At 46.0% G+C, this 24,759-nt stretch overlaps 1 protein-coding gene and 2 pseudogenes across 3 annotated transcripts in view; 1 reads left to right on the plus strand and 2 right to left on the minus strand.

Moving 5' to 3' along the window:
* LOC134910412 (uncharacterized) overlaps nucleotides 1-24,759 on the minus strand; it is a 286,525-nt gene that overhangs the window by 105,073 nt on the left and 156,693 nt on the right. For all 3 annotated transcript variants that reach the window (XM_063918405.1, XM_063918404.1, XM_063918406.1), the window contains one exon: nucleotides 24,312-24,431. In XM_063918405.1, coding sequence (XP_063774475.1) covers nucleotides 24,312-24,431 — 120 coding nt within the window. The remainder of the gene's footprint in view (nucleotides 1-24,311; nucleotides 24,432-24,759) is intronic.
* LOC134913736 (5S ribosomal RNA) lies at nucleotides 14,074-14,192 on the minus strand (annotated as a pseudogene).
* On the plus strand, nucleotides 15,347-15,465 carry LOC134913737 (5S ribosomal RNA; annotated as a pseudogene).

Here is a 24,759-nt window from a genome sequence, read left to right on the forward strand (position 1 = left end):
TCTCCGTCCACTTTATCTCACTCCAAGGGGTATATTTACAAAGAATCGTATTTGTGCCGATTTGGTGGGAGATTCATCTCGATTAGTATCTGTCGTGTTTTTTTGCAACTTTTTTTTTTTCATGTAATTTACTAAGCTGTCGAGTCCTCTTCTTTCGTATGTTCCGATGTCGATGTGAATCGTATTGTCGGGCAGTGTTTTACAGGAGTGATTGGTAAAACACTGCCGGACATAACACAATGAAGTCCGGCCGGATCAGTGAGATCCGTGCAGGGCTTCATTGTGTACATTATAATAAGTGTTGAAAGGGTTAAAAATAAAAAAAGAATTGCGTGGGGTCCCCCCTCCTAAGCATAACCAGCCTCGGGCTCTTTAAGCCGTTCCTGGTTGTAAAAATACAGGGGAAAAATTGTGTGGGGTCCCCCCATATTTATACAACCAGCACCGGGCTCTGCGTCCGGTCCTGGTTCAAGAAAAACGGTCAGTTGACACCCAGAAACGCCCCCTTCCTGTCAATCTTCTTGCGGCCGTCAGTGCGAAGGAAAACTTTGCTACAACCTGTGCACAACCACAACGGGCTTTGTACCCGTATGACGCGCGTGCGCATTGCGACCCATACGCATTCGTAGAAATTACATTTTTTCCTCTGATCGCTGTGCTGCGAAAATCGGCAGCGAGAGATCAACTCGGAATGACCCCCAATATTCATTATTTTTACACTAAGGCTATCAGCCTCCCATCCACCGCCCACGGATGGGGGGGTGGACAGCCTCGGGGTTCACCCCTGGCCCTTGGGTGGCTGGTGGGGGGGACCCCTTGATTTAAGGGGTCTCCACTCCTCCAGGGTACCCCGGCCAGGGGTGACTAGTTGGGGGGGGTAATGCCACGGCCGCAGGGACCTATATAAAATTGTCCCCCGGCTGTGGCATTATCTCTCTGGCTAGTGGAGCCAGGTGCTGGTTTAAAAAATACGGGGGCCCCCTACGTCTTTTGTCTCCCGTATTTTTTGAACCAGGACCGGACGCAGACCCCGGTGCTGATTGTATAAATATGGGGGGACCCTTCACAATTTTCCCCCTGTATTTTTACAACCAGGAACGGCTCAAAGAGCCCGAGGCTGGTTACGCGCAATTTTTTTCTTTGATTTATAACACTTTCACACCCCTTTACACAGATAAGCATGCACGGATCTCACTGATCCGTGCATGACTATCTAAACACGCCAGGAAAAAGCAGGTCTATTTTAAAACTGCTTTTTTTAACGAAGTCTATGCTTTCCCGGCAGTGTTTGACTATTGTCGGCAGTGATTGAAAATACAAATTCTTTGTAAATTACACAGTTGTATCAAATAACAGCCGTGTTTGACCGATGGTGTATTCATTCGTATTTGTGAACTTAGCCGGGGAAAACAATACGAATAGCCCCAACTCTGCCGAGATTTGCGTTTAGTAAATTCCCGAGATGACACTTAGAAAAAAATAACAAACTCGGAAAAAATCGGGACCTTAGTAAATACCACCAAGTCTTAGTACACTTGCAAAAGTTTTCAACCACTGAAAAATGTCCCTGTACAATAAATGACACTTACATAAACTGTTCCTGTCAGAATTTGTATTGGAAATCAGTAGGTTCTTCAATTAATTTTCAAACTCATAATTAATTATTTGTCTGCTGATTTGTTTATAAATAAAAAGGAGGTGTAAAATGCTCTTGCATAAGTATGCAGCTGCTGTGCTGCGGAAGATTACACAGATGAAAGATATTGCCCTAACAGCTATCAATTAGCCTCTATCTGTGAATTATTAAAAAAATGGCAGGTTTTACGGATTAAAAAAGCCTGACTTCAAATTAAATCAAATTAATTATAAAAAAAAAATGGGGGGCATGGCCACGGCAGCACAGGAGTAGGAAGCAGATCCCGGGAGCTCCCTGGATTAAACATCCTCCTGTAATATCCTGGCCCCTTTGGTGTGCCTGAATACCCTGCTTTTCTTCCCTACGCTGCAGGGCACCGGCAGGCGATTTCCCCGCTCTCCCCGGGGTCTGTACGGCCGAGGAGACATACTTCCGGATTTGCGGCCTATACCTCCTCCGGATCCCCGGCCTCAATTTTGGAGATTCCCGGCCCCACTGCTCTGGACTGCTGCTTCCAGTCATAGAGGGAACACTCTCACTTAAAGGCTGACTGATATGTAACTGGTGAGTGACTTCTACCTCCTGGGATCAAATTACACTTTGACTTCAGTTGCTGTCTTATTTTACATACTAAATAACTGCATCGCTCCTGCTCTCACCTATATTCTGGGACGCTGCCAGTACTTTCTTTTACATTTGCCTACTACTTTGGAGACCAGCTGCGGATGTGTTTCTGCTTATTACAACCCTAAAATTCACTCATTGCTGAAGTCTCCTTCTACGCTTTTGACCTGAGATTATACCGGAGTGTCTGTTACTACCTATTGTCCGTCATGGTTCGGGACGGCCAGCGCACGGCTGCAGCGAAGCTGGAGAAATTTGCCAGACAACCTAACCCACTAAACCAACGGGCCTCGCAGGCCGCTTCGCAGGGGGCCTCTCCGTCCCACTCCTACTCCCCATCTGCAACAGCTGCTGAATCCCCTAACACACCCGCAGCTCCATCTCTTCAACAAGTGCTGGAGGCAATAGCTGGATCGGAACAGCGTCTTTCAGATAAGATGGAGAAAGTGCAGTGTGATCTCTCACTGCTTCGGCAGGACGTCCAGCGCATACGAGAGAGAGTGGGAGAGGCAGAAACCCGTGTCTCGAATCTGGAGGATATGTGCGGTCCTATGAAACAATCTATTTCCACGGTAACCCAGCAAGTAACATCCCTTCAATCCAAATTACTAGACATGGAGGGTCGGCTGCGTAGAAATAATGTGCGATTTGTGGGCCTGCCGGAGAAGGAGGAGGGCTCCCAGCCTGAGGTCTTCCTGGAGTCATGGCTTAAGGAACTGTACGGCGCTGAATCCTTCACGGCACAGTTTACGGTGGAGCGTGCACACCGGATACCATCTCGTCCTCTACCTCCTGGCGCCCCTCCGCGCACCTTCATCGCCAAATTTCTGCATTATAAGGACCGTGACTCGGTCCTCCGGTTGGGACGCACAAAAGGCCCCCTTACCAGAAACGGGGTTACCGTGTCTGCTTTTCCTGATTTTGCCGCGGAAGTCCAGAAGGATCGAGCCCAGTTTATGCCTATCAAGAGGCGCCTCAGAGACCTGAACGTCTCCTACTCTATGCTATTCCCCTCCCGACTCCGGGTGGTAGCGGACGGGGAAACCAAATTCTTCAATTCCCCTAGAGAGGCGGCCCAATGGCTGGACAGATATGCTCCGGGAGCGCGCCAGATGGCCCCGGATTGAGGCCCTGCACTGTCTAATGATCGGTTGGGACCACCAGAGGCATCTACCCATTGTCCAGGGAGCCCCCCCCCCCTTGGCGTTGGTGGCTCAGGACTTTTCTTTTCTTTCTCTTGATCGCTTGACTTTGGTTAAGGGTTTTGTTTAGTATTTAGCCCTTGAGAGATAGAAACGATAGTTTGGGATTTAAGTATGCCGAAGTTAGGGGTGGTATACGGGGAGGGGGGGAGAGTTCAGCGAACAGCTTGTTGCTGTGCCTTACACAAGTTTTTTTCTTTCTATAGTTTGTTATTTTTCTCATGCTTAAATTTGTTTTGGAGTACATTTATTTTGATGTGGGAAGTATGTCTGATGCATTGGATACTGTCGATTGAGAGTCAGGGATTGAGTAGTATAGCACTGTTCTTACCCTCACTAACAATTTCCAGGAATATTCGCTGGACTGTATCTTTAGGTTACTACATAGAATATTACCAGATCTATGGCTAATTTGAAATTTCTGACATGGAATGTTCGAGGTTTAAATAATAAGATAAAGCGTTCCTTAGTATTAACTACACTTCGGAAATATGGCCCGGATGTTGCATGTCTCTGCGAGACTCACTTGGAGGGGAATAGGTTACTGTCACTTAGAAGACCCTGGGTGGGCTGGGCCTATCACGCTTCTCACTCCTCTTCCTCCAGGGGTGTGTCAATCCTGATAAAGAAATCGGTCCAATTTGAGCAGGTATCGGTCAAGACTGACAAATACGGTCGATTTGTGTTCCTTGAATGTAGACTAAGTACCCAACCCTACTACATACTGGCGGTTTATATCCCCCCCCCATTCTCGTACGATGTACTACAGCAAGCCGCTTCATTCATAGCCTCCTCTCCGGACACCCCGGTAATCTGCTTGGGTGACTTTAACAATGTCATGAATTTAGCTTTAGACAGATGGCGCTCTCCGCAGGCTGCTGGGGTCCGCTCTAGTCCTACTAAATTTGCTGATTTTCTGAATAATTTGCAGTGGGTGGATGTGTGGAGAGCTCGGCACCCTACGACTAGACAGTTTTCATGCTTCTCTGGCACGCATGGTTCGTTCTCCAGGATCGATCTGACCCTACTCTCCCCCGTTCTTCTCCCTAGGGTGGTTGACGTCCAATACGAGGCCCGGGGTATATCTGATCACTCCCCTATGGTGTTGACTCTCGCTATGGTGAGCCAGAGGGGTCAATCTTATTGGAAACTGCATCCTTCCTGGCTGCTGCAAATAGGTGACTGCTCTGACCAGGTGACTCAGTGGGAGGGATACTTTACTGACAATGTAGGCTCGGCCCCCGGAACAGTGGTTAGGGATTCATTTAAGGCATTCCTAAGGGGAACGTATATTAGACGTATTTCTGCCCTCAAAATGTCCTGCAGGGAGAGAGAGCGAGCCCTTGAGAGTGACGCCAGGGATTTGGAATCTAGATACTTGGTGGATGGCACCCCTGCGCTGAAGGTACGCTGGCTGGCGGCCCAGTCGGCATGGGTGGCTCATCTGTCTGATAAAAACTCGCGCTCGCTTCTATTTCAAGCTACTAATATTTACATGCAGGGCGATAGGCCAGGTGGCCTGTTGGCTCGATTGGTGCACAGTGACCGCCCAGGTTCTACAATTGCTCAGATGACCGGTAGCGATGGCGCCCTTGTGAACACCACGCCGGAAATTGCGCAGCTATTCCGCTCCTACTATGCTGAGGTCTACAGTTCACAACTGGTAGACTCAACATCAGACCTCTCCGCTTATTTAAGTAATATTCCCCTACCCACACTCCCCCCGGAGGCCTCTGAGATGCTGGAGGCACCCTTAACTCTGGAAGAGGTAACGGCGGCTATTGGCTTGTCTCCCAGCGGCAAGGCACCGGGCTATGACGGCATCCCCTCAGAGGTATACAAGACCCACATTGATTTCTTCGGTCCTAGGCTTCACGCCCTGTATTCTGATATTTTTGTTAATGATCAACTTCCCCCCTCTATGGCGGAGGCGATTATTATAGTGATCCCGAAGCCCGGAAAAGACCCTAGATCCCCAGAATCCTATAGACCGATATCATTGATTTCCACTGACGCTAAGATCCTGGCAAAGATTTTAGCAGTTCGACTCAACACCGTAATTACTTCCATTATCCACTCCGACCAGACCGGCTTTATGCCAGGGATGTCCACTTCTATTAACCTACGTAGATTATATACCATCTTACAAATCCCATATGACTTCCCCTCTGACTCGGTAGTGGTCTCACTGGATGCCGCCAAGGCATTTGACAGTATCGAGTGGTCCTATCTATGGGAGGTCATGACAGCTATGGGTTTCGGGCCTAATTTTATAAAATGGATTAAAATGCTTTATCAGCACCCGACTGCCAGGATCTCAGTGAATGGCTATATCTCTCCCTCGTTCCACCTGTTTCGCGGGACCAGGCAGGGATGTCCTCTGTCCCCAACCTTGTTTGCCCTGGCCATCGAACCCTTGGCCTGTCTAATAAGGTCCCACCCAGGCGTGGTGGGCATTCATACCGGCCCTCGTGAGGATAGGATTGCCCTTTACGCTGACGACATGCTGTTGTTTCTGCAGGATTACACCAGGTCTATGCCTACAGTGTTGCAATTGATTGAGGAGTTCGGTGTATATTCAGGCCTTCATATTAACTGGTCTAAGTCCTCTATTATGCCTGTGATTGGCCCCCCCCCTGCTGCTCCTAAAATCTCCCTACCGCTATGTTGGACGGCGAAATTTAAATATCTTGGGATTCAGGTAACCAATGACCCCTCTGACTTTACACCTTTGAACCTTGATCCGATCATGCAACAAATTACTCGTAAATCCAAGACTTGGTGTAAGCTTCCATTGACTGTATCTGGCAGGGTCAGCCTCGTAAAAATGATAATACTACCTAAGATTCTATATGTGGTTCTGCAATCCCCTGTATATATTCATCCATCCTTCTTTAGAAAATTGAATAGTGTCCTGTCTTCTTTAATATGGGCTAGCAAACGTCCTAGAATACAACTGAACACTCTCACCAGGCTGCGCAGCGACGGAGGTCTGGCCTTGCCAAACTTTCAGATGTACTACTATGCCGCTCAGCTGTCTCATATTAGTGCATGGGTGCAGGATACTGGCGTCACTTCTCTACACTGGGTATTTGTCCAATGCTACTTCCCCGACTTATCCCCCCTGCAGGTGTTGCTGAGTGGGAGCTTGGCCCGGTTCCTCCCTCCTCTTATATACCAAGCCATAAAGGTGTGGCAGGCACTAAAAATTCTTTTGAAATTTGATGGATTGGACCCGGACACCCCCCTCTGGTATTCTAAATGGCTCCCTGAACTGTATGCGCTCGAGGGGAGGGAAGTTTGGGCCCCTAAATCAGTGATTTCCATAAATCACCTTTATACGGATAATACGCTCAAATCCTTCCAACAACTAAAAGATGAGTTTAATTTGCCTAACTCCTATTTTTTTTAGATACCTCCAGCTCAGACATGCCTTGCAGTCCCAATTCGCCAATTCCCCCCCTAAAATTATACCATTTCCCATTAAGACCTTTGTAAGTATGCTGGGTCGAGTTAAGATGATTTCCCATGCTTATGGTTATCTACTCGCCAAACTCCATATAGATCCTTTGACACGTCTCCGTGTCAAATGGGAGCAGGATCTGGGCCCCATAGATGAAGAGAACTGGGCCCTTGCTTTGGAAACTCCGTGCACGGTTACCAAATCCATCAGGTATCAACAGATACAATACTTCCTTTTGCATAGAATATATATGACCCCAGCCAGACTGGCCAAATTCGGGACGGGTCGTATGGGTGACTGCCCTAAGTGTGGGATGACTGCAGGTACTTTTTGGCACATCATTTGGGATTGTCCGGTGCTGCGGGCTTTCTGGGCGGGGGTCGGATCGATTCTGGGGAACACAGGGGTGGACGAGGCCATGCTTACTCCGCAATTTTGCATCCTGGGAATGGGTAGCTCTGACTTTGTGTCTGGTCCAGAGGGCCTATATGCTCGCAACATATGTGCAATGGCGAAGGTGAGCATTGCGAGGCTATGGATGGCCCCTAAGGGCCCTACACTCCCCGCTCTTAAGGCACTAATAAACGACACTGTTTTTAAGGAACGATACATTTATATGAAACACAATGCCTCCGCTAAATTTGAAAGAATTTGGTCTCCATGGCTGGAATCCATATACTCCGTCCCAGACCCTACAACTTAATGGTGATAGGGTTACTAACAGGTCCTGGATTTGCCAAGTTATGATCTTCTAGGGCCATAGGCTTCCCTCTCACCCAATGGGTTGTGAATGAGAGAGTGGCTCTGTGCCCATCTGGACAGGGTAGGATTTAGAGTGCTAGTATCCCCCAATGCGTCCTCTTCCCCATAATGTTTTTTGTCTCTTTGTTTTTTTAATTTTTTTTATTTCTGGGGTTCTCTGTGTTTGGTTTCTGATTGTTTTCTTCTCTTTTAAAGGGTTTTACTCGGACGGATTGTCCGTAAGAGTTATATTTGAGGGGGGGGGGGAACAAAACAAAGTATAATGTGATTTCATGAATACTAGAGTGTACGGATAATGCAAAATAATGGTATATATAACTGTACATTCCTATGCGCCTATGAGCAAATGACATAGTTTGAAAATAAGTCGAAAGTGAATGCTGTTCCCCGATGAGGACATGTCATTACGTGTTTAATGTGTTCCTGTTATGCAATGTCTGTATGCAAACTACTCTCCTTCGAAATAAAAATACTTTATTTAAAAAAAAAATTTAATTATAAAAATATAGACTGGCACAAAGTAGGAAAAGGCTACAAAATAATATGCTAGGATATCTCATTGAGCACTGCTGGATCAGTTGTGAGAAAGTGGAAGCTGCATCCAGACACTGCCTAAATAAGGCTGTCCCTCAATAATCAGAGAAAGAGCAAAAAGGAGACTTGTGAGAGAAGCCACAGAGAGGCCAACCATCACTTTGCGGGGCTACAGAGTTCAGTGGATGAGATCAGAGTCGGACCTAGGCATAGGCAAACTAGGCAAATGCCTAGGGGCACAAACAGATTCTGCTGATTGAAATTATATGCGGAATGCCTATATTCTGTGTGTGACTGCGGCTGTATCTGCATACGAAATGCTACATTATAGTGAATTCCAGGATATCACTGTAACGTAGCATTTCGTATGCAGATACAGCCACAGTCGCACACAGAATATAGGCATGCTAAATATCATTTTAATCAGAAGAAGCTGCTTGTGCATCCTAATCACATAGCAATGAAAATAAGACACATTTTCTGCAAAAAGCACCCAACGTTAGCAGAGCTGTATGGGAGCAGCATGGCATATTGAGGCAATGAGGACACATCTGTATCCAAGCAGAGGCAGAGGTCACAGTGTTAGCGGCCGTGTGAGTGCTGTGTGTGGGTAGGTTCATTGTGCAACAGTATTCGCCATATGTGTAAGGGGCATTAGGTGTGTCATGTGTATAAATGCATTAATAATGTGCGACATATGTGTAAGGACATTATGTGTGTCATTATATGTATAAGGGCATTAATAAAGGTTGGCATCATGTGTAAGGTGCATTATGTTTAAAAGGACATTAATAATGTGTGTCATATGTGTAAGGGGCATTACTGTGTGGAATTATGTGTATAAAGGCATTACTAATGTGTGGCATTATGTGTATAAGGTGCTCTAGTGTCTGGCGTAATGTATATAAAAGGAACTGCTGTGTGGTCTAATGTGAATAAAGAGCAATATGGTGTGGTGTAATGTGAATAAGGATCAATTCAGTGAGATGTAATGTGAATAAGGAGCACTGCCGTTATTAGTAATGTATATAAGTTAAAGTGGTACTACTGTGTGAAGTAGGGACACTATTGCATGATATAATGTGAATAAAGTGGCACTACTGTGTGGTGTAATTTGAATTGGGGGTACTATAGTGTGGCCATGCCCTTTCCCAAAAGAACATGCCCCTTTTTGGTCTGCACACCGAATGTGCGCATTGTTCCTATTTAAAAGATAGGGGGTAGGAGCACCAAAATGAGGACTGCTATGACTGAGGGGTGATGGTGATGGTTAAGGGGTGCAGGGTCAGAGGCGGAACTAGCAGCAGTGCTAAGGGGCACCAGCCAAAATGGCACCTAGGGCATCATAATGATTGGGGCCAGCTCTGGCTGAGACTAGAGTGAGGTGCACCAGTCATCCTTATCAAGAGATTAGCAAACAACTAGCCTAAGCTTTTTCAGAAAAAAAAAAATAACAACAACAAAAAAACACCCAAAACATCAAAATCTGTTTGGAGTTTGTGAGGAAGCATCTGAGTGGCCCAGCTGAAAATAAGATTTTACTTACCGGTAAATCTATTTCTCGTAGTCCGTAGTGGATGCTGGGGACTCCGTAAGGACCATGGGGGGGGGGGGGGGGGGGATAGACGGGCTCCGCAGGAGACATGGGCACTTTAAGAAAGAATTTAGATTCTGGTGTGCTCTGGCTCCTCCCTCTATGTCCCTCCTCCAGACCTCAGTTAGAGAAACTGTGCCCGGAAGAGCTGACAGTACAAGGAAAGGATTTTGGGAATCCAGGGCAAGACTCATACCAGCCACACCAATCACACCGTATAACTTGTGATAACTTTACCCAGTTAACAGTATGAACAACAACAGAGCATCAGATCAACCCTGATGCAACTATAACATAACCCTTTTTTAGGCAATAACTATATACAAGCATTGCAGAAGAAGTCCGCACTTGGGACGGGCGCCCAGCATCCACTACGGACTACGAGAAATAGAATTACCGGTAAGTAAAATCTTATTTTCTCTAACGTCCTAGTGGATGCTGGGGACTCCGTAAGGACCATGGGGATTATACCAAAGCTCCCAAACGGGCGGGAGAGTGCGGATGACTCTGCAGCACCGAATGAGCAAACACAAGGTCCTCCTCAGCCAGGGTATCAAACTTGTAGAACTTTGCAAAAGTGTTTGAACCTGACCAAGTAGCCGCTCGGCAAAGCTGTAATGCCGAGACCCCTCGGGCAGCCGCCCAAGAAGAGCCCACCTTCCTAGTGGAATGGGCCTTAACTGATTTTGGCAGTGGCAATCCAGCCGCAGAATGAGCCTGCTGAATCGTATTACAGATCCAGCGAGCAATAGTCAGCTTTGAAGCAGGAGCACCAAGCTTGTTGGAAGCATACAGGATAAACAAAGACTCTGTTTTCCTGACCCTAGCCGTTCTGGCTACATAAACCTTCAAAGCCCTGACCACATCAAGTAACTCGGAATTCTCCAAGTCAGTAGTAGCCACCGGCACCACAATAGGTTGGTTTATATGAAAGGATGAAACCACTTTCGGCAGAAATTGTGGGCGGGTCCGCAATTCTGCTCTATCCGCATGGAAAACCAGATAGGGGCTTTTATGTGACAAAGCCGCCGATTCTGACACACGCCTAGCCGAAGCCAAGGCTAGTAGCATGACCACCGTCCATGTGAGATATTTTAATTCCACCGTTTTGAGTGGTTCACCAGTGTGATTTCAGGAAACCCAACACCACGTTAAGATCCCAAGGTGCCACTGGCGGCACAAAAGGGGGTTGAATATGCAGCACTCCCTTTACAAACGTCTGAACTTCAGGCAGAGAAGCCAGTTCTTTTTGAAAGAAAATGGATAGGGCCAAAATCTGGACCTTAATGAAACCCAATTTTAGGCCCAAAGTCACTCCCGACTGTAGGAAGTGAAGGAAACGGCCCAGCTGGAATTCCTCCATAGGGGTATTGCTGGCCTCACACCAAGCAACATATTTTCGCCATATACGGTGATAATGTTGAGCCGTCGTCCTTCCTAGCCTTTATCAGCGTAGCAATGACCTCATCCGGAATGCCTTTTTCTGCTAGGATCCGGCGTTCAACCGCCATGCCGTCAAGCGCAGCCGCGGTAAGTCTTGGAACAGACAGGGCCCCTGTTGCAACAAGTCCTGTCTTACAGGCAGAGGCCACGGGTCCTCTGTGAGCATTTCTTGCAGATCTAGATACCAAGTCCTTCTTGGCCAATCCGGAACAATGAATATTGTTCTCACTCCTCTTTTTCTTATGATTCTCAGCACCTTGGGTATGAGAGGAAGAGGAGCAAATACATAGACCGACTGGAACACCCACGGCGTCACCAGTGCGTCCACAGCTATCGCCTGAGTGTCTCTTGACCTGGCGCAATACTTCTGTAGCTTTTTGTTGAGGCGGGATGCCATCATGTCTACCTGTGGCAGTTCCCACCGACTTGCAAACTGCGTGAAGACTTCTTGATGAAGTCCCCCCTCTCCCGGGTGGAGGTAGTGTCTGCTGAGGAAGTCTGCTTCCCAGTTGTCCACTCCCGGAATGAACACTGCTGACAGTGCGCTTACGTGATTCTCCGCCCAGCAAAGAATTCTGGTGGCTTCTACCATCGCCACCCTGCTCCTTGTGCCGCCTTGGCGGTTTACATGAGCCACTGCTGTGATGTTGTCTGACTGAATCAGCACCGGTTGGTCGCGAAGCAGGGACTCCGCTTGACGTAGGGCGTTGTATATGGCCCTTAGTTCCAGGATGTTGATGTGAAGGCAAGTCTCCTGACTTGACCACAGACCTTGGAAATTTCTTCCCTGTGTGACTGCCCCCCACCCTTGGAGGCTTGCATCCGTGGTCACCAGGACCCAGTCCTGAATGCCGAATCTGCGGCCCTCCAGAAGGTGTGCACTCTGTAGCCACCACAGTAGAGACACCCTGGCCCTGGGGGATAGGATGATTAACCGATGCATCTGAAGATGTGATCCGGACCATTTGTCCAGTAGATTCCATTGAAAGGTCCTCGCATGGAACCTGCCGAAGGAAATGGCCTCGTATGATGCCACCATCCTCCCCAGGACTCGAGTGCAGTGATGCACTGACACCTGTTTTGGTTTTAATAGATTCCTGACCAGTGTCATGAGCTCCTGAGCTCTCTCTATCGGGAGATAAACCCTTTTCTGGTCTGTGTCTAGGATCATGCCTAGGAAAGGCAGATGAGCCATAGGAACCAACTGCGACTTTGGAATATATAGAATCCAGCCGTGTTGCCGTTACACTTCCAGAGAAAGTGGTACGCTGTTCAGCAACTGCTCTCTTGATCTCGCTTTTATGAGGAGATCGTCCAAGTACGGGATAATTGTGACACCTTGCTTCCGCAGGAGCACCATCATTTCCGCCATTACCTTGGTGAATATTCTCGGGGCCATGGAGAGACCAAACGGCAACGTCTGAGATTGGTAATGACAATCCTGTACCGCAAATCTGAGGTACGCCTGATGAGGTGGATAAATGGGGACATGAAGGTATGCCTCTTTATGTCCAGAGACCCCATAAAATCTCCCCCTTTCAGGCTTGCGATGACCGCTCTTAGCGATTCCATCTTGAACTTGAACCTTTTCAGGCATATGTTCAGGGATTTTAAATTCAATATGGGTCTGACCGAACCGTCCGGTTTCGGGACTACAACATGGTCGAATAATAACCCCCTCCTTGTCGAAGGGGGGGAACCTTGACCACCACCTGTTGAAGATACAATTTGTGAATTGCAGTTAATATTATTTCCCTCTCGTGGGGGGAAGCCGGTAGGGCCGTCGGTGAGGGGGCATCTCCTCAAAGTCCAGCATGTATCTCTGAGACACAATATCTATTGCCCAGGGATCCAACAGGGAGTGAACCCACTTGTGGCTGAACTTACGAAGACGTGCCCCCACCAGGCCTAGCTCCGCCTGTGGAGCCCCAGCGACATGCGGTGGATTTTGTAGAGGCTGGAGAGGACTTCTGTTCCTGGGAACTAGCTGTGTTGACAGAAAAAGGATTGATTAGGTGCCGCACAGGACTACAATTAATCTTTTTGTAAAGGGCTCTTTATGAAATTTGTCCCTTGTGACCAACAGTGCATTTACATAAGGAATGCCTGTAAATGGTATTCAAGGAGTTTGTTGTGGTTGGTGGTGCACCCAGAGTCAATAATACTTAGTATTGTTTGAGGAGGAAAAGAGAGACTCTATGTTGGGGCACGCTTAAATAAAACTTAACTTTTAATTAGAATAAGATAGAATATAGTACCTTGACAAACACACACATATATGTATACACCTATAGTCCTAAAAGAGAAGGACAAAAAAGGAGGGAGATTCTGAATCTCTCTCTACTGTTCTCATGGAAATCTGAAAATAGATTCTGAGAGATTTTAATAGTTAAAGAAAAACTTGAAAATAAACATTCTTAATGATGTAATAAGTGAGGTGATAGTGACACCTAAGATGAAAATATCAAAATTGATTTCTACATAACAAGAAAACAGAGTTTCTGATAAGAATCACAATGGCATAGGATGTAACAGCAGTTTTTAGTAAACTTAGAGGTATAGGTCTATTGACCAATGCCAATTGTGATGAATTTATCCTGGTATCCTAGTAGGAGGTAAATTGCCAATTCTAACTTTCTCGAATCTGAAATCAGATGCACATTATTGCTCCAATACTCCAGTTTCATGTACACAGATAATAATATATTTAACAGGTCTGTGATCAGACAATTAAGAGAGGGAAAAAAAGGGATGAAATTCAGTAAGGTCAAAGGTTGCTCCAGCACTTCTGCTTTTCACATTTGGATACAGGTGTCTGTTACTGCACCTGATATTCCCTAGTAGTCTCCCACCTAGGTACTATTCAGGCTCCTCACTGCTTAGCTTCCAAGATCAGGCGAGATTGGGCGTAACCAGAGAGATATGGCAGTAATATCACATGGATTGTGAATGAGAGAGTGTATGGTTATTGGCACATACCAAAAGAGCACTTCTACTATCCATTAGGATGCACAGTCTATCAGTTGTTGTCGTATTGCCAGGAATTTAGATGACTGGCCTTTTGGATGAGTGAGTGCTGAATGAGTGAGGTATAGGAAACAATTAAGTACAGGGCCCGCCCCCTGTTGTTCGCCGCACCATATAGTGATGGATAGTGGACGAGAGAGGCGGGTTGCCTGTGCTTGTAGAGAAAAAAGGGGTGGAATTACACAGATATCTTAAAGTTTTCTTAGGTAATCAAAGTTCCAAGATAGGGATCATATAATCATATATTGTCCTAGGTGAGAGTTTGTTTCTCTTGGAGCAACTGGGGTAGGTTTTAGAAATATAAAAAGGAGAACTGAATGTCAATAATGCAGTATATTACTTGTTTGTCACAATGATCGAAATAAAAGAAAAAAATGGCAAGAAAAGGGAATTCAGCAAGTTACCTGAGGTGGCTTGTTCACAGTGAACAAGCCACCTCAGGTGAAACGGCCGTCTGTGTTATGTGGTGCTGAACAGTGCACGGTTCAGCCCACCATCTTTCCTGGTATCGTATCACCTATGTTAAATTTTGATATTTGATATTTAATTTTGATCTACCAACAGGTAACTTGCTGAATTCCCTTTTCTTGCCATTTTTTTCTTTTATTTCGATCATTGTGACAAACAAGTAATATACTGCATTATTGACATTCAGTTCTCCTTTTTATATTTCTAAAACCTACCCCAGTTGCTCCAAGAGAAACAAACTCTCACCTAGGACAATATATGATTATATGATCCCTATCTTGGAACTTTGATTACCTAAGAAAACTTTAAGATATCTGTGTAATTCCACCCCTTTTTTCTCTACAAGCACAGGCAACCCGCCTCTCTCGTCCACTATCCATCACTATATGGTGCGGCGAACAACAGGGGGCGGGCCCTGTACTTAATTGTTTCCTATACCTCACTCATTCAGCACTCACTCATCCAAAATGCCAGTCATCTAAATTCCTGGCAATACGACAACAACTGATAGACTGTGCATCCTAATGGATAGTAGAAGTGCTCTTTTGGTATGTGCCAATAACCATACACTCTCTCATTCACAATCCATGTGATATTACTGCCATATCTCTCTGGTTACGCCCAATCTCGCCTGATCTTGGAAGCTAAGCAGTGAGGAGCCTGAATAGTACCTAGGTGGGAGACTACTAGGGAATATCAGGTGCAGTAACAGACACCTGTATCCAAATGTGAAAAGCAGAAGTGCTGGAGCAACCTTTGACCTTACTGAATTTCATCCCTTTTTTTCCCTCTCTTAATTGTCTGATCACAGACCTGTTAAATATATTATTATCTGTGTACATGAAACTGGAGTATTGGAGCAATAATGTGCATCTGATTTCAGATTCGAGAAAGTTAGAATTGGCAATTTACCTCCTACTAGGATACCAGGATAAATTCATCACAATTGGCATTGGTCAATAGACCTATACCTCTAAGTTTACTAAAAACTGCTGTTACATCCTATGCCATTGTGATTCTTATCAGAAACTCTGTTTTCTTGTTATGTAGAAATCAATTTTGATATTTTCATCTTAGGTGTCACTATCACCTCACTTATTACATCATTAAGAATGTTTATTTTCAAGTTTTTCTTTAACTATTAAAATCTCTCAGAATCTATTTTCAGATTTCCATGAGAACAGTAGAGAGAGATTCAGAATCTCCCTCCTTTTTTGTCCTTCTCTTTTAGGACTATAGGTGTATACATATATGTGTGTGTTTGTCAAGGTACTATATTCTATCTTATTCTAATTAAAAGTTAAGTTTTATTTAAGCGTGCCCCAACATAGAGTCTCTCTTTTCCTCCTCAAACAAAACTAGCTGTGTTGTGCAGCTTCTTTACTCTGCCCCTGCCTCTGGCAAGAAAGGACGCACCTCGGACTTTCTTGTTTTTTTGTGTTCGAAAAGCTGCATTTGATAATGTCGTGCTTTCCTAGGCTGTGCAGGAATATAAGGCAAAATATCAGAATTACCAGCCATAGCTGTGGAGAACAGGTCCGAGATCCCTTCTCCACACAATTCTCAGCCTTCCATATGCCTCTTAAGTCGGCATCACCTGTCCATTGCATATTCTACAGGACACGTCAAACAGAAATCGACAGAGCATTGACTCTAGAACCCAGTAGACTAATGTCTCTTTGGGCATGTCTCTTAAGACAGCATCTTTAATATATATATCTCTATATATATATATCTATATATCTCTCTCTCTCTCTATATATATATATATATATATATATATATACATACTAGGGTCTCAATTTCTGCTGATAAGGTACCTGTGCACGCAGCTACAGCGCTATAAACCCATGCCGACACCATCGCCGGTCTGAGTAGTGTACCAGAATGTGCACGTTATCTGCAGGATCCCTGAGAATAGCTGTTACGTCAGGGCTACCTTTTGGGCCAACGTGACACCCTAGGGGAAGATTCCCATCGTATCCTGGCCCTAGTAGGGAAAGGATACTCCCTGAGAATTCTTTGTGGGAAACTGCAGTCTGTTGCCTGGAGATTCCCTCTCTTATTCATCCTGGGAGGAGGGAAATTTACCTCAGCTTTCTTCCCCTTAAACATGTGTACCCTTGTGTCAGGGACAGATGAGTCATCATTGATATGCAAATCATCTTTTATTACAATAATCATATATTGAATACGTTTCTGTCATTTTGGCTGTAACTTTGCATTATCGTAGTCGACACTGGAGTCAGACTCCATGTCGATATCAGTGTCTGTTATTTTGGATAGTGATCATTGCGAGACTCTGAAGGTCTCTGCGACATAGGGACAGACATAGGTAGATTCCCTGTCTGTTCTCTAATCTTTTGTGCAATAAATTCACCTTAGCACTTAATTACACATATCCAAACAGGTGTCGGCGTTGTCGACGGAGACACCCTCTCACACACATATTTGCTCCATCTCCTCCTTAGGGGAGCCTTTTACCTCAGACATGTTGACACACACGTACCGACACACCACACACTCAGGGAATGCTCATCTGAAGACAATTCCCCCATAAGGCCCTTTGGAGAGACAGAGAGAGAGTATGCCAGCACACACCCCAGCGCTATTAACCCAGGAATAACACAGTAACTCAATGTTAACCCAGTAGCTGCTGTTTGTATTGATTTTTGCGCCTAATTATGTGCCCCCCCTCTCTTTTTACCCTCTTCTCTGCAGGGGAGAGGCTGGGGAGCTTCCTCTCAGCGGTGCTGTGGAGAAAAACATGGCGCTGGTGAGTGCTGAGGAAGAAGCCCCGCCCCCTCGACGGCGGGCTTCTGTCCCACTTAAATATACATTTACTTGGTGGGGGCTCATACATATATACAGTGCCCAACTGTATATATGCTAACTTTTGCCAAAGAGGTCCCAATTGCTGCCCAGGGCGCCCCCCCTGCGCCCTGCACCCTTACAGTGACCGGAGTATGTGAGGTGTGTGTGGGAGCAATGGCGCACAGCTGCAGTGCTGTGCGCTACCTCAGTGAAGACAGGAGTCTTCTGCCGCTGATTTCGAAGTCTTCTTGCTTCTTATGCTCACCCGGCTTCTGTCTTTCGGATCTGCGAGGGGGACGGCGGCGCGGCTCTGGGATCGGACGACGAGGGTGAGATCCTGTGTATGATCCCTCTGGAGCTAATGGTGTCCAGTAGCCTAAGAAGCAGGACCTATCTTCAGAGAGTAGGGCTGCTTCTCTCCCCTCAGTCCCACGATGCAGGGAGTCTGTTGCCAGCAGAGCTCCCTGAAAATAAAAAACCTAACAAAATACTTTCTTACATCAAGCTCAGGAGAGCTCACTGAACAGCACCCAGCTCGTCCGGGCACAGATTCAAACTGAGGTCTGGAGGAGGGACATAGAGGGAGGAGCCAGAGCACACCAGAATCTAAATTCTTTCTTAAAGTGCCCATGTCTCCTGCGGAGCCCATCTATCCCCCCCCATGGTCCTTACGGAGTCCCCAGCATCCACTAGGACGTTAGAGAAATGTGGAGTAAGTTTTTGTGGTCAAATGGAGCTTTTGTGGCCCCAATTGAAAATCCCATGTACTGTACAGCACAAAGCTACACAGCTCGTTCATTAGCAATGACTACGCGGACAGTGAAGTATGTGGGTGGCAGGATTATGTTATTGGGATGCTTTTTCTCAGCAGGGGCTGGGCATCTTTGAATGACCGATTGATGGTACAGTACTCGGAGATACTACAATGCAACATGCTTCAGTCTGCTAGAAAAACTAAAGTTCACTTTTCAGCAGGACAATGGCCCTTATTCCGAGTTGTTCGCTCACTAGCTTTTAGCAGCATTGCACACGCTAGGCCGCCGCCCTCTGGGAGTGTATCTTAGCTTAGCAGAATAGCGAACGAAAGATTAGCAGAATTGCGAATAGAAAATTCTTAGTAGTTTCTGAGTAGCTCGAGACTTACTCCTACACTGCGATCAGCTCAGCCTGTTTCGTTCCTGGTTTGACGTCACAAACGCGCCCTGCGTTCGGCCAGCCACTCCCCCGTTTCTCCAGACACTCCCGCGTTTTATCCTGGCACGCCTGCGTTTTTCCGCACACTCCCAGAAAACGGTCAGTTTCCGCCCAGAAACACCCACTTCCTGTCAATCACTCCGATCAATTCAACAATAAAAATTCTTCGTTCGGACGTGAGTAAATCTTTTGTGCTAAAATACTTAGCGCATGCGCGCTGCGTACCATGCGCATGCGCTTTTTTTCCTTGATCGCTCCGTTGCAAAAATCGGCAACGAGCGAACAACTCGGAATGACCCCCCATGATCCCAAGCACAAGGACACAGCAACACTGGCAAGGTTGAACAACAAATAAGTGAATGTTCTAAAATGGCCAAGTCAAAGTCCAGATCTCAGTCCAATTGAGAATCTGTGGCACTATTTGAAAAAAAAAGGAAGTCCACAAGCATCATCCAAACAACATGAACAACCTTCTAGGCAAATTTTTTCCCAGTGTGCAAACCTGGTAGAAACATACCCAAAAACAGACGTAGAGCTGTTATTAAAGCAAAACGTGGTTCTGCCTAGTAATAATGTAAGAAGCATTTTTCCGAGTTTTTTTTTTTAATGTATTTATTTTAAATTTGCAGACAATTAATGAATTATGAGTTTGGAAATTTAACGTAAGAACTTACTGGTTTGCAATAAAAATGCTGTCTATACTTTTGCAAACCACATATACATACTGTATAACACCCTAAGCTGCCCTGTCTTTATCATGTGTAGTGCCCCCTCACCAATGGCTCCCACTATAGCGACAGGACAGACCAGCCCAAGGGGAGGACCACCGTGCCAAGAACTGGGATGTATAATTTAAACAAGCAGAGTGTGTAATGGGGAGAGGAGGAGCAAAGGGATATAAATAGTATATGGGTCATTGAGAGTTCCTCTTCAGCTTGTACTTTTTACATGTAATTGTCTTTGGGGACCAATTATCAAAACACATTTGTGGCTATTTCCCCCAAATAGCCCCAAATATTAGGCGCATAAATTAGGTATCCCCTGAATGTATGTAGGAGGGACCGCAGCATATAGCTCCAATGCCTGCTGCAATCCCTCCATTCCCACTGGCAGCCGTATGCCCACAGGGTTTTATGAGGAATGCAATACTACCAGATTTACCAATTTCTGGAACGCAAAGCATTCCGGAGATTGAACCCTGCTGAAGATGGCGGTAGCCCATTGTAGCCTATGGGCTACTCACCACATAAGTAGTTCCGGAGGGTTCCCCAGAACAATCCACGGAAATGGCCACTGTCTATGTGCGGTTAGCCCACTGAACACTGCGGGTGCTTATATATACAGTCACCGGAAGTGCTTGCATACTGCAGTGTGATCCTTGGCACAATATGGCATTGAATAAGTAATCAATGATAAATGGGTCCCTTTATCATCAAATTGAGAATTTGGAAAACAAACACAGACATTAACACAAATAACATTAACAATATAATTGAACAGTTATTCATGAAGCTGTGTGTGCTGCCATGCACAGTACGTGCCCTGCCCTAGCATGCTGCTGTGATTCATGCCTGGCTATTATTCAGGTAACAATAGTGCCATCTGCAGATACAATGAAGAAACTACAGTACATTCCATCAAGTAATCTCAATTAACTGATAACTTTTGCACGGTTCATTTATAAATCATGCAGACTCCCCTTCAAAAAAAACATGAAAAGCTGCATGTACTGTATCTTGAAATGAAAACATTTGCTTTGTAATTAGTCATTAAGTATTTTTCTTATTTACTTTAGAATGTAAGCTCTCACGAGCAGGGCCCTCCTCCCTCATGTGCTTATCCTTTCTTACTTTAATAATCTTCAACTGCATCAACTCCAGCAGTCTTCTGCCACCTGATACTTATTCCAGTGTCATCTGCTGATGTAACTATGTTTATTTACCCTGTACTTGTCCTATACTGTCATCAACTGTAAGTTGCTGTTTTCCTGTTTGATTATTCATGTACTCTGTAATTGGGCGCTGCGGAACCCTTGTGGCGCCATATAAATAAAGGATAATAATAATAATAATAATAATAATAATAATATGGCAACCTTATTTTTTGCAAAGCAAATTCATGTTGGAAACAGAATCAAACTTATGGTAAGTAATTCCTTGAAGAAGAGGAACACAAAATGATACGCCAAGTATTCACTGATCAAAGTGCTGATGAGAGCCTTGAGTGCAGGGACAGGAGGGGGGTGGGGCAGAGCCGTAACTAGACTTTTTGGTGCCCTGTGCCAGAAAGCGAATTGGCGCCTCCCCCCCCATTTTTCCAATATGGACATACTGTGAGGTGCAATGTCCCACGTGCGGTAGGGGGTGTTCTATCTTCCGCTCAGCAGTAATTTCTGCTAATTACTCCTTTACTGTACAGATAGTGGGAGATGGGGCAGGAGGGAGAACACTAAACTGCAGAAGGGGGCATTGAGCTGAACGAAGGGGCCTCAGTAAATGACTTCCAGGGTGTTATAGTGAAGTGGGCTTAATACAGGGTTGCCTACCCTCCCGCATTCAGCGGGAGGCTCCGTTTTTTAAATAAGCCTCCCGCTGCCCTGCTAAACCTCTGCATCCTCCCGGGTTTTTTTTTGCGCTGCCGCTGAAACTGTGGATTGCGCATGCGCAAGTCCAGAATGGAGGGGGCGGGACCCGCATGGGTCGTCATGATGAGGACTCGTGAGTGAAGGGAGAGAGGCATGTCGATAGTACGTCATGTGCTCCGGGACCCTCTAACTTGCACCAGCCGTAAGCCCCTAGCCCAGCCTACTGCTTCCCCCACCCACCTCTATCTATCACATTACCACCTGACCAGGAAGCAAGCCAAGTAGATGACAGGAGTTACAGCAGGGTTGCGGGTAACTGCACAGTGCAGTGCCGAGGTCGGGACGTCCACCTCACAAAACCGATCTTCCTGGATGCCTTCCCTGCTGCCCTACCTTCCACCCATTACAATTACAGGAGGGAGAGAAGCACAGGAGCTGGCGGTGGACTGCATTCTAAGGTACAGTCTCACGGTCACACTGCCTGCACTGCTGAAAGAGGACTCCAGCCCACAAGCAGCAAGATGACAGTAATTAGTCTCTTTCACAGACCTCAATCTCTGGTTATTGCTGCCCCCCACCACTCCTCCTCCTCTCCCTCGCCCTCCTCACCCTTCAACTTTCCCTTTCACTCACAGTCAATTGACTTGCCCCTGTCTGTTCAACCTCCCTCACCCCACATCACTGCCTTTTTGCCCTGTGTATGGTCTCTTGTTATTTACTACACACCCTGGCAGGGTGTCATTTAGATTTAGTGCAGCTGCAGCCAGGGGCGGATTGGGAACAAAAAGCGGCCCTGGAAAAGTTTGCACTAGTGGCCCCACATGGGCAACACCAGAGGTGTAAGGTCTAGCCATGGGCCATGGCAGCAGCACCCTCCCCCCAAGACTTTCCAGATAGTGGAGATGTCCAGCATCAAGGGGGAAGTTAAAAAAAAATTAAATTACATATTATGAGCACATTATATGATACACCTTCAGAATTTAGGAAACTATATCATTCTTTAGAAAGATATATTTTCTTGCTTATTACACCAACCGTATCCCAATCACTATTCACTCAATCTTATATGATAGCCAAGCAGGCAGACAGAGCATACACTAGATCATCTGCAATCACAGGCTAAGTGGCAAAATAATTTTCATATATGCAAAATATTTTGCATCTTATTCATTATGTCTATAAAAAGGACCACATGTCCTCAAACTAAACAGGCCCCGCGGGTACGTCGGCCCACCGGGAATCTTCCCTGTAAATCCTATGGCCAATCCGCCTCTGGCTGCAGCTCTGGTTTGTCCTGCAGGAGAATGTATTTTACATAAAATCCCATCAGTGGAGACAGACACTTAACTCCCTGCTAGACATTGCCGTGGACAATGGTAGACACAATTAAATTGCCCACAGACTGTCCAGCTTGGGGCAGTACAGATGTTGTAAGGGTAGTACAGGATGTGTAATGGTTGGCATTACTCACAGCACTAAGGTCATGGATTTGATTCCAACCATGGCCCTAACTATGTGGAGTTTGTATGTTCTCCCCATGCTTGCGTGGATATCCTTTGGTTACTATGGTTTCCTCCCACAATCCAACACTATATTGGTAGGTTAATTGACTCCCGACAAAAATTAATCCAGTGTGTGCGTGTACATGGGCAGACCAGATAGGCCAAGTGGTTCTTATCTGCCGTCACTTTATATGTTTCTATGTGTGTGTTTGTGTAGGCTGTATGTTTAGGGTAGCACTGACCCCTGTGGGTGTGTGTAGGGTGGCACTGACCCCTCTGTGCCCTAACAGTGAAGGTTATAACAATAAGTGACAATAGACCCACCCACAGGTGGAGCTAGACACGCCCTTTAGGCGGAGCATGATACACTCCCTCAGCGGTGCATCGCGAAAACTCTTGTACCATCCAGAATCTCCCTGAAACTAGTTTTCTAAAGTAGGCAAGTATGGATTAATATTTATAATTTTCCAGTGGAAGTGTAGCTTGCTTGATTGCAGATATCTCCAGTTCCTTGAAATAGATTTCTTAGCTTTCAATTGGAGAAAAAAAAAATAGAGAGTCCCTCCTTTCAGGAGGTTCTGGGGACTTTGGGATCAGAGTTCAGAAGCCAGAGCAATCCACCAATTAAAATATAAAACTGCATACCAGGCTTGTGGAGCTGAAGCAGGGACCAGATACTGGAAGGCTGATATCTCTGGTTTTGAGCATAGTAGAGACAAGTTGCCAGCGTCCACCGAAAGGGGAGAGTCCCAGCTTTTGGAATATACAATCAGAAAAACTATGTGTCAGACAGAACCCGAGATACTTGGCTGGGAGGATGGGGACCACTGCTTTGAAGTCGATATGTCCGGTTCCCCAGGGCCGATTTTCAAAGACCTGAAAAAAGCGGACCCTCAGCTATAAGCCTAGGGCCCTTATGCTCCCGTGGCCCCTGGTCAACTGCCCATTGAGCCCATACGAAGACGGCCCTGGGGGCAGGAGACAGGGGAGGTCAGGAGATGCTGGGCTTCAAAAAAGGGGGGAAGCTACAAGTGAAAGTAATTAAAGCAGATAATTGAAAAGTGCCGCCCACAGCGCCCCCTACCCTGCAGGCACACTCCGCACACACCTAGTTACGGCCCTAGGGTAGGGGATGGCATGTTGCGGTGATTCACAGCACTGTGCCCCCCATTGCCTGCTCTATACATCTGATGGGAGGGTAAAGACACATTTTACGGTTTATAATGGCAACAGATGAGTGTTATGTAGCAGTGATTCCATGGTAAAATTATTTAACATTGAGAAACGGCCTGGAGGGGGAGGTGGGGTTAGCCAGTAGCACCATGCTTCAGAACAATGATCCAGAATGTTTCAGACGCCTCCCAGCCAGTGAAGCCCTAAGTTCACCTAAATGTAGCTCCAGACCTTTGTCAACTCAATTCTCTCTGGATCAGTATTTGCATATAAATGTTATTCACAACAAACCTTTCTGGAGCAACAAGCTCAATGAGCAGCTTTTCCAGGCCCTGTTGCAGGTAAGTGGCTGATTCTTGGATTCTGGCAGCGCCACTTTCTTGCTCTATGAGAGCTAAACCAAGGTAGCACCTAACCCAGAAGACAAAAACATAATTCCATTGGTATATTTACATATACTGCATACACATATCATCTTTTGAGTTGTAATAAATCAAGCTGTAAAACCTCCGTAATCATAAATTTAAATTATTTACTATTATTTTCTTTTAATTATCGCGAGGGCATTCAATGCCATTACATCCTAAGTGAAAGCTCCACTGTGCTGCAAAATTCTGCACAGTATCACAATGTGACTGCACTCATGTAGCAGAAGCTGTCTTTAGCTCATGCCCAACAGATGAACAGGGCGGGAAATTATGTTGGGCAGGGGCGTAGCGAGGGTGGCTCCGGTGGAGCG

Source organism: Pseudophryne corroboree, chromosome 4, assembly GCF_028390025.1.
Source record: "Pseudophryne corroboree isolate aPseCor3 chromosome 4, aPseCor3.hap2, whole genome shotgun sequence".
In the NCBI taxonomy this organism is placed as follows: Eukaryota; Metazoa; Chordata; class Amphibia; order Anura; family Myobatrachidae; genus Pseudophryne; species Pseudophryne corroboree.